The sequence below is a fragment of the Abrus precatorius genome, unplaced genomic scaffold (genome assembly GCF_003935025.1).
Source record: "Abrus precatorius isolate BTA unplaced genomic scaffold, Abrus_2018 Scaffold11, whole genome shotgun sequence".
In the NCBI taxonomy this organism is placed as follows: Eukaryota; Viridiplantae; Streptophyta; class Magnoliopsida; order Fabales; family Fabaceae; genus Abrus; species Abrus precatorius.
The window spans coordinates 21,439,885-21,451,072 of NW_020874303.1; the positions used below are offsets into that span (position 1 = coordinate 21,439,885).

Consider the following 11,188-nt stretch of genomic DNA (forward strand, 5'->3'; position numbering starts at 1 on the left):
TCTGCTAGCTACACATCTCAGTGCAATTCCTCTACTATATATATATCCACTACATGTGCTTGTCACTCCAAAACTAATCCCATATTTGCACTTTCCTCCAATTAGTCTTCACCTTCTTCCCTGAGACAGTTTGCATGTACATCGTCACTTCGGAAACATATGAACTATGCAGTGGAAAGGCTTAATTTCGGTGAGTGGTTTCCGTGCTTTTCTTTGTCAAGTGAACACTCTCTTGCTAGATTAATCTTTATCTCGTTGTCTGTTCGACCTTGATCACTCCTATATTATAGATATTCGATCATGACCTCCAACTATTTGTTTTCCATGCTTGTTCCATGAAAAATAGAAAATTTATCTTAGGTTTGTCTGTATTACCTTTGTGGTAATTATCTCTGTTATAGGTGAATTAATAAGATTCTATCTATTAAAAAATTAATATAATTTTGAATATAATGTATTAAATTTATTAATATACTTAAAAGAAGGTTATATACTTACAGGGTTAATTTAAATTTTTCTGCCTTAAAAATTATAATATTTAATAGTATTAATGTATTTAATTATATTAAATTTTATTTTTATTTCTTAAAATTTTGGAGATATGTCATATATCTCCTTAAGCTTTGAATTGGTTTCTTAATATTATCATTGCACTGATAAATAAAAAAGACACTGACAGGATATACTATTTCCATGATTTACAATATTTTTCTTTAAATTTTTTTACCTTGAAATTTGATGGAATTAATCGATCAAATGACATCTCAATTTATAGGGCATGTAAGATTAGTGTTCAAAGAAAAATTGCAGAGGTTCTAAAAAATGAATAGAACGTACAAATAACTGAAGCTCGGAGTTTTTAATGTTCCAAGTGAATAAATACTGAAAAAGTTCTTCAAGCACTTCAAATATTTGACCTTGTGCTTTTTGTTAAATCAATATTTGATTTCTCTTTCTCGAGTGATAATATTATTATCAAGGTCGAATAAGCAGCGAAATTAAGTTTCTTGCAAGACTTGTTTGCTTCACAAGGTTTAGCATGAAAATCTACTTTTCTCACCATGCATCTGTATATCCAATATGTTATGGTATTGTCTACTGGTGGTAAGTGCAATCTCTCTCTTTCCAGATAAACCTTGAATCACTGTGGATTAACTATGTGTATATTATGGTCTAAGTAATAGCACAGACAGAAAGTTTATTTATATTTTTAATATTTTTAAAAAATACTATTTTTGAAAACATATTTTTAAATATTTTTTCAAGTCAATACTTGTTTTGTTAATAAATTTTTATTTTTACCTTTAGAAAGTATAAAATTGTACTACATATTATCATATGATAAGTTTTGTCTACTGCATAGATAAACTCACCGAATTATACTATGCGTTATTATCCAATAAATTTTGTTTGTTACATAAACAAATTCATAGAATTGCATTATGCTTTATTATTTGGTGAGTTTTGTCTAGGATAACGAAACTGATTTTAAAAAATATTGTATTTATTTAAAAATTAAAATATTTAATTTAAGAATAAAAAATAAAATTTATATATTTTTAATTAAATTAATTAATAACTAAAAATATATTAAAATATATGATATTAAGATTTTGTTAACATTGGTTTAAATATCTATAAATAAAAAAATTTATAAAAATTTATATAACATATAAATAAAATAATAAATTAAAATATAAAAAATGACATGTTATAAAATGTGTAATTTTTTTATATTATTTAAATTATTTTAATAATAATTTATATTATATATATATATATATATATATATATATTAAATACTTGGAAGAAAAATTTTTTCGCTAAAAACAATTTTATCCAACTTAAATAAGATTATCTTTAAAGAAGAATACAAGTGAGTTAGACCCAAAAAAACTGCATTATATTTAATAATTATATTATGATAAATTATCTACAAATAAAATATCAATATATTTATTTAGCACATACAAATTTTATTTAGTATTAATATCAGTATTACAAAATTATAATATTGAAAAATTTATAAATGATAACAAAATGGTCATATTTTAAAGTTATAAACTAAAATAAAATGATATTTTATATATTTAAATATTTCAAATAATTAATATTTGAAATATTTAGAAAACAAAGTTAAGGTACAGTATAAATATACAAAAAACTAAAAAGTCAAACATTAAAACTCTAATTTATACGCTTATTTGTCCATATCTTTTTTTTTCATATATTATGATAATTTTTAAATATATATATATATATATAATAATTGAATAATAAAATAAATTATATTCACCTATTCTCATAAATAAATTAATTTGGAAGATGTACTCTAAGTTCATATTAATATTTAGTTAAAAAAATATAAATTGATATAATAGTATTTTTTTTTTGTAATTTTATTTCTATATAAAAATAACAATAATTTAAAGATAAATAATTTTTACTCTATTATCTTATATTTAAAAATATTAAATTTTTAGTTAAAAAAAATTTATTTATAATAATTTTTTTCTATTCACAAATTACTATTTTCAAATAAATAGTTTTATTATTAAGTGAAGCATCTAAGATTCTTTACTTCATAAATTTATAATTTTATTATTGAAATATATAAAAATTATATCAAAGTAAGAATAACTCAATACGTTGTACATTGATGTTTTTTAATATGAATAACAACATTTTTTATTAAAATTATTATATTTCTTGTGAAATTTTTAAAAATTATTGTAATTTTAAAAAATAAAATATTAAAATACAAAAAATTAGAAATATATGTTGATAAAATAAATAAAATTTAAAATTAATATTAAAAAAAAGATCTTTTCAAACTAGTGTGAGTTTAAAAACTTTTACACTTAATTTGAGTATTTTATTTAACTTACATCTAACGTTCAATGAAGTAATAAATTATAATCTATTTGATGTAAATTAAATAAAAGAATCAGATTAAGTGTAAGAGTTTTTAAATTTAAACTAATGTAAGAAAATCTTGTTTCGTTAAAAAAATGTTATATAATCCTTCAAAATAAAAATAACTTTAATATAAGCCACACATATTTATGATATTAAACATATACTTTAAAGGAAAATAATTGATTTTCTGGTCTCATTGCAATAATATCCTCATTCCACATTTCTAATAATTAATAGATATTAAGGGTTATAAATTAGTTATATATTTATGGGATTGTTTGTTTTATAATTTAAAAATAATATTTACTAATTTACTTGCTATTTTTTTCTTTTATTTTGTCATACTTCTTCTTTTTCTCTCTTTATCATTTTATTTGTTTCTTTGTACTGTTTTTAATAGGCTTCAAATATTTGGTTGCAGATTTTTTTCTTAAATCATCCATGAACTGTAAAGTTATATAAACTTTATACTACGTTGAATTTTGGGAATATAATATAATAGCCTTCTTTTGAAGGAACCTCTTACTTATCTTTCCTTTATTTCTCTCGTGAATCTTTTGCATTATGAGTTTTGGAAAGTTTTTTATAAAAGATTTTAATCATCCAATAGAAGAAAATTACTATTTAAAGATTATATTTATTTTTATACTCTTTTATTTTACTTTTAGTATTCTTTAAGACCTATTGCCAATAGGATTAATATCTAAAAGATAAGTAGATCTGAAAGTTGATTAAATTTTTAATGAGAAAATTAAGAAAATGTTCCATGAAAGAAAATAATATGGATGATAAATCCAAGTTACAATCAAGTTAGCACCTCTAAATTGAACCTGAACATATGCGTTGAAAAAGTCTGCAATATGATAGATTCATATTGAACCTGAACAAATCGAAGTTGTCATGGCATATAACTACTGACAATCTCTTATCAACTTGGGCCAAAATGAACTAATCAATTCAATATGTAGATTTATCCCTTTAAACTTAGCCTATGACCAAGCCCAATAGATTTTGTATAAATACAACCATTCATTCCCCTTTAACCATTCACCTAGGCTGTCAAACATATTCTAAAGTGACAATGGGTTCTAAGTGGTGATTTAGTGATGAAATAAAAAAACTTATGAGAATTAATAAATCTCTTTAAGAAAATGTTTTATAAAAGAAAATAATTTGGATGATAAATCCAAGTTGACAATCAAGTCAACACCTCTAAATTGGATCAAAGCTGTCATCGCATCAAACGAACCACATCTCTTATCAACTTGGGCCACAACTAAATAATGAATATGATAGACTCATTCCTTTAGCCTAGGCCTAAGTCCAAGTCCAATAGGATCTGTATAAATACAATAATTTACTCTCCTTCAACCATTCACCCAGACACATCCTAAAGTGACAGCAGGTTCAGAATGGTGATTCAGCGGCGAGATAAAAATGGTTATTTGTCATTTATTTTAGAAGGAATTGTTATTTACTCTCCTTCAACCATTCACCCAGACATAACTTTACTAGATAAATAGTTATTTGTTTTAGAAGAAAAATGGTGTAGCTAGTATTTAAGGTATAATTTGCTATATCTTCAATTATATTTAGTTTCATTAAAGTTGTATTTATCTTGCATACAATTGTTTTGAAAAATTAAAAAAATTTGATAAGTACCTCCATGTATCCAACGAGTACTGGTATCCGGTATGTACTGAGTATGAGTACTATTGATGAAACGATTACGGGTAGGATGAGTACGATTGATGGAATGAAGTACCCGCGCTTCGCAGACCTAAACGTAATGCTGATTCAAATCAAAGGTGAGACTCCTCAATAATTTCCTTCAAGTAAATGCTAGTTACTCACCAACAAATGCAATCACAACAATCGGCCAATTTTTCCTGGTAAGCTCAATTTTATGTTTTTTTACATGCATTGAAGATGAAAAATCATTTTAATTCATCTTCACCTAAGAGGATGCTGGTACAAATTCTTACAACTATTGATGCTGTTAGATCTCAGCAGCTATGAATCTTAGTCAAATCCTGCCCATTATTTATGTTTTTCTCGGTGTTTGATAACTTTGGTTTGGATCAGTTTTACCTCCATAATTCTCTAGATTTGTATGAATGAATTCCCTAATTGTTGTATAGAATGCACTATTGGTAGACCTGAAGGTTCAATTCCCATTAGAGAGGGGTGAAGTGCCTTTACCATGTTTAAATCCTGAGTGTGGAATAGTCAACATTAATTTGATAATCGAAAGAATGGCTACTGGTAATGGTTTTAATTTACGCCTGCACATCTTGTATCCTTGAATGACCTAGTTAAATAAATTTTTGGAACAGTCATTTATGGAGCTAGCTAGCAAAATTTTCTTGCAAACTTCTCTCAATCTAAAGGGATGATTAGACATAAAAGGATCTTCTTAAGTGCAAGATCAGATCTACTTAACTTTTAGGATTTACTTTCAAGTGTTTTAATTGATTTTTCTTTCCTTCTTTCTTCGTATATTTGTTGATAGTTAAAAGATTATTCACTTTTGAGGTAGAAAGTGCAGCAATGGATATAATTTCTTCTAACAATGTATATATTTTCTGCATATACACATGTAAAGCTAATCGAACTCTGATAATATGTTTAAGAGGTTTAACTATTTATCGATTTCTGCCTTGATACTTATGTATCAGTTTTCTTTATAGTACAACTATTTTTGTCCTGGACAACTACTGAATTATCAGCCAGCAGTCCTAGACTCTCAAAAGTATCTCTGGAGAACCTTAAAATCGAAACTCTATCTCGCTTCATCAGTTTGTAAGGATAATATGAAGGTGTAACTGATTTACAGCTAATGCAAATTGAAGAATCCTGGTGCAGGTCAGAATATTTGGGAACCAAGTCTCCAAAAGGTAGGTTTCAAACATCTTCCCCCATCTTCCTTGGTAAAGAAAATTATATTCATAGACCATGTATTAATACAGTACACATATATCATTTATTAATTATTATCATTACACACTGTTGATTTATTCTGTGAAGTAAGTAGACTATTGTGTTCAAACAACTTCTTCTATTTTTTAATTTCGGACAAAAGGTGAGGTTTACTCTTTTTTTTTAATTACTCTAAAACTACTTAGAGAATACTCCTTTTTCAATAAACCAAAATTTATTAAGAAGTACAAGATTATATACTGCAAAACAAATACAAATACAAAAACAAAAGTTACTTAGAGAATAGTGTTGGACCAAGAAATCCTACAAAAAGAACTAAAACACCTCCCTAACATAGATCAAAAGTACAAAACCACATGTAAGGTTGGATAGAATTGCTTATCACTTTCATTATAGTCAAATCCTTTAAAATTAAATTAGTTTTTTAACATCCCCTTTCTCTTATCCCCCCCCCTTCTCATTTTTTTATTGCATTATTGCAACATCCATATCACGTCTCATACCCTTTCTGCTAACCCCAGCCTTTATGTAAGTTGTCTGACTAGAAATGTTGTATGCACAGCTACGCACTAGTATCTTGCTATAGCTATATAAAATATTGACACTGACAACCTTTTTTCAGTAAGTAAAAAAAAATATGAAAAAAAATTATTCAAGTTATTTTTTTTTTTAAGAAAAAAGAAAAGCACTGAGGTATGTTTGCGATTTAGGGATCAAATGATACTTCCACGTGGAAGAAGTCTTCAGGCAAATGTGATTATTATGATATCAGAGTTGTACAAATTGATTTGGTAAGTATCATTTTTGAACCTTTACCAATTTGACTGTTGCAGTCTTACTCATCAACTGTTAAATAAAACCATGTAAAGGTTCTGGCTGTTGTGTTTTCCAGTTATTCTCCAATCTAATTTTCTTCTGCTGTGACATTAAGTTGATCTTGTGATTTTTGTCTAATAACAGAATCAGTTAGAGCCAAGTCCATCTCTAATCCAAGTAGTTTATAATTAATTTTTGTTAATGTTATGCACTTTGGTCTAATTATATATTTAAGGTTACCAGTTTCTATAATGTCTCTGTTTTTTTTTTTTTTATGTTTGTTCGCAGGATCTATCTATGCAATATCTGCTTACATTCTTCATCAATGTCTATATTGATTTATTTGAAAATGACTGATTTAAATATGAAGATACGATGCAAATTATCTCTTTTTAAGAAAAAGAAATAATGGTGTTATGACAAAACTCTAATATATTATTTTAAAATATACTTCAAGTTATGAAATTGTACTTTAAATTAAAAATAAAATATTTTACATAATTTCTCATTATATGAATATATATGCACATTATATGCACACGTTATTTAAACATAACATATTAATATATATATATATATATATATATATATATATATATGGGATAAAATTTTCTTATACTAGAATAAGTTTAAAAAATTTTATACTCAAGTTAAGCCTTTCATTTATTTATATATATATATATATATATATATATATATGGGATAAAATTTTCTTATACTAGAATAAGTTTAAAAAATTTTATACTCAAGTTGAGCCTTTCATTTAACTTAAATTTAATGAAAGTCGTTAAATTTAAGTTAAATGAAAGGCTTAAATTTAAATTAAATGAAGACTTACACTATATATTCTTTATATATGTATATAATGTACAATTATGTCACATTGTAACTAAAGAATAATTATTTAAAACTTAGAAATACCTAGATAATTTCATTAAGTTAAAAATAAGACCTAGATAGTCTTCATATTTTTTTAATAAATTTAATTAATAATAAAAATAAATTTAAAAAATATATTGCTAATATTTTGTTATCTTCTGGTTTAACATTTTTTAAAGACCTACAGCCCATTGTAAAAATAATATCATAATTTGTACTTTTCTTATTCAAGTTATTAGGGTTTCGTATCGTTAGGGCACAATATGGCGAAGCAGGTTTCGTATCATTAGGGCACAATATGGCGGGCAAGAGTTTCATATCATTCGGGCAACAAACTGATGCACGGGCAGGCAATAAACTCATGAGCGTCGTGTCGTGTTCTGTATCATTAGGAAACTCATGGCGTCAGGTGTTCTGTATCATTAGGAAACTCATGGCGTCAGGAAACTCATGTTATCGTGTTTTGTATCTTATATCATTAGGGGCGCGCCGTGTTTTGTATCATTAGGGCAATAAACTGATGGATGAGCGTCACAACAACAGTTAAATGTATTTTTAATCACACCAACAGTTAATATATTTTTTATTTTTTTATCATTATTTGATTATAAAACATCGGAGAAGCATATATATAGAAAAAAGTTATCAAAGCCAGAAGAATTGTCTGCAACAAACAAACCCTAGCTAGCTAGGTAACATCTATACAAGCCCTCTCCCTCTCCCTTATTTACTCATACTAGCCATATATATTATAATATATATAGCTTGATCTTTCGATCTTCTTATACTAAGGAGGATGCATGCTTGCTTCAAGAGTCGCTGAATCAGCTGATTCAGCGCCTCCTAGTTGCAGGCTCCTTCTGGGAGTTGAAGTAAACAGTAGCAACAGGGAGCCCCAAGTCCAATTGCCTGGCAAAGTAGCGGGTGTTGAAGCTGGCTCTAACTGGTGGCTGCTCCACCACTCCCAAAGGACCCTTCTGTTCAAAGAGTACCAAAATGTAGCGGTGAATCCCCACTGGTGGCCTTGGCCCCGCATAAGGAAGAATCTCTTTTCCTGCAAAGACAAGGTAATTATCCTAAATTAGTTATATATTTCCCTTTAATTTCTTTTGGACTAAATTAATTGTTTAATTTTGTCAAGTGTGGGAAGATGAACTAAAGCTAAGTTTGTATTTTTTTAGGACTGAAGAAAGTTGGGGTTTCAGAATTGTTCTCTTTGGAGCAAGTGAAGTTCTGAAAGATGATGAGCAGCCAACCATCTTGATGACTTGCAACCTTGGGACACGTGTGATGATCTCATGACAGGAAATCCTCTAGTTAACACCTGTTATCTAAATTAATGCATGCATGAATGAATTGGTAAAGTAAAAAGAAATTGCAATTAATCATTAAAGAATTCCTTTAATTAAGGATAAATAATCAAAATTAATTTAATAATAATTTGGGAATTTAGAGAATATTTGTTGTGACACATGGCAATAGCAACCACAGGCAGGACACGTGGAGGAAGGAGGACACTGGATCCAGACTTCAATATATTACAGCTGTGAGAAAGTCATTTGAGAGATTGAAACAGACCAGGATTCACACCCCAGGACATTACGTACCCCCAAAATTCTGTGATTTAAATTCTTTGACCATTTTTAGATAAAATCTGAAACATGCAAGAAGCTTATATACATGCATGTTGGTTTTTGCAAGCCCCACGAGCGAAGTTAAGCAAAAGTATTTCTAAAATCTAGCCGATCTCAAATCAGAAAAAAGATGGAAGTTTACTTTTCAAGTCACAATAAAAAATATTTGCAACTCACTCATGAAAATGAAAAAGAAAACTAAAATGTCAATTAAATCCAACCCATGTAACATGCATGCAAAATTATGAAACTCAATAGGGAGAGGGAACTTTATATAATTGAAGAAAATAAAAGTGTTACATAGGAAGCAGATCAAAATATTTTTTTTACTACCGCGAGTTGGGTTTGTTCCCCCAGGTATGTCAACCACGATCCTGTAAATCAAGTAGATTAAACAAGGAAAAAAATCATCAATTAAAAAAATTGATAAATTATATAAAAAAAGGTTAAATTATATATAAAAAAAGATAAATCTGAATAGAAAAAGTTCACAGACCAATGTATCCACTCGCGCATGCTTGGTTCACTGGGGCTTGGTGCATCTGGATCGGTCATAACCTGCATGCACAGAGTTAACAAACCCATTTGCATTAATTTGAAAATAACAACGCTGAAGAAGAGAAAAATCATAAAAAGAGAAAAAGAAAAAGGAAATTCTGGATGCATGTGAGATCTCTTACCAGGGTGTAAAGGTTATCCATGTTGCCAGTGAGAGTGACCTTGGGTGGACTAACAGCCATGGAGGGCTTGATGTCACAGCCATTGGTAACATGCTTGGAGCCAAAGTACACAGACATGTTAACAGAAGGAATGAACATGTCAACCACATCACCAATCACACGACCAACAACAAGAGGGTCAACAGAGGCAGCCATGATCACAAACACAATGCTCAAGATATGAGTGAGGGACAAAGAAGGCATAAGCAAAGAGTGTAGCAGAAGCTAGCTAGACTAGAGTTGGTGGTTGTTGATTTCATCAAAATAGGGTTTTTATAGAAGCGTTTAAGGGGAACTGAAGGTAAAAAAAATTAAATTAGGGGCCTCTGTTTTGTAATTTTGTGAGTATAATAAAACCATGGTTCATGCATGGACCATCACAAAATCAGGTACATGCAATGGATGACACGTTTGTGGAGACCCACTCAGGGTAAAACATCCATCCTTTGTTTCTTTGTGACAAGTGGCATCATCAACGCCGTTCATTGACACTACCGGCTTCAGAAAAAATCAGTAAAAGGATCCAAACCATTCATGCCCATCAAGATAAGCACAGAGTGTAACGCCGTAGTTCAAATCCACTTGGTGGGGACCACAAGGTGAATCAGTGGCTGAAAATTAAGATGCATATTTCAACGGTGGATTGTGGAGTAGCATAACACAGCCTGGTTTTGTAACTTCCCCTGGTTCTCGTTTTTTCATTTGTCTATAGTAAAGTGGGGTTTTTGGATGTTTAATGGTTCATTTAAGAGCAGCGTCATGGATGACCTGGAAGATTCTTCAATGAGAGTTAACTCATTAAAATTAAAGTGAAAAATGGTTAATGAGGTCTCACTGTAAAAACTTAAAAGTGTCTCCATGCATGTAAGCCATGAGGCAGTGATTATCCTCAGCTCTCTCATTAAAAATAATATTATGTTGAGATGATCATTATTCTCATGCATTCAATATATTTCTTAATGTTATATCTGAAGAGTAATTCATTTAATGTCATCCAAAAGAGATTTTTCATTCTTAAAATAATTTAAAATTTATATAATATATAATAAAAAAAATTTCTCTCACTAATATAAATTTAAATTTTTTTAACTTAAATCTTTTATTTAATTTATATTTAACTGTAAGATGTAGGTTAAATGAAAGACTCAAATTAAATGTAAGATTAATTAGACTTACACCGATGGGAGAAGATCTTGTTTTTTATATAATAATTATATTATAATATTATTTTTTTAAATAATATTTTTCATATGTGTTTAAAGATATATAATACAAAATAAT

At 28.2% G+C, this 11,188-nt stretch overlaps 1 protein-coding gene across 1 annotated transcript; it reads right to left on the bottom strand.

The window, feature by feature from the left end:
• Nucleotides 1-8,387: 8,387 nt before the first annotated feature.
• LOC113856398 (protein MOTHER of FT and TFL1) lies at nucleotides 8,388-10,111 on the bottom strand. Its single transcript, XM_027488200.1, has 4 exons — nucleotides 9,869-10,111; nucleotides 9,685-9,746; nucleotides 9,522-9,562; nucleotides 8,388-8,608 (listed from the first exon to the last, which is right to left on the bottom strand). The coding sequence occupies exons 1-4, from the start codon at nucleotides 10,109-10,111 to the stop codon at nucleotides 8,388-8,390; spliced, it is 567 nt and encodes a 188-aa protein (XP_027344001.1).
• Nucleotides 10,112-11,188: the final 1,077 nt, after the last annotated feature.

Excerpts from the sequence above, each read along its gene's own strand:
- LOC113856398 (XM_027488200.1), bottom strand. The coding sequence starts at position 10,111 with ATGCCTTCTTTGTCCCTCACTCATATCTTGAGCATTGTGTTTGTGATC. Across the intron at positions 9,563-9,684 it reads ATGCGCGAGTGGATACATTG|GATCGTGGTTGACATACCTG; the intron begins GTCTGTGAACTT and ends CTTGATTTACAG. Across the intron at positions 8,609-9,521 it reads GGGAACAAACCCAACTCGCG|GAAAAGAGATTCTTCCTTAT; the intron begins GTAGTAAAAAAA and ends TTGTCTTTGCAG.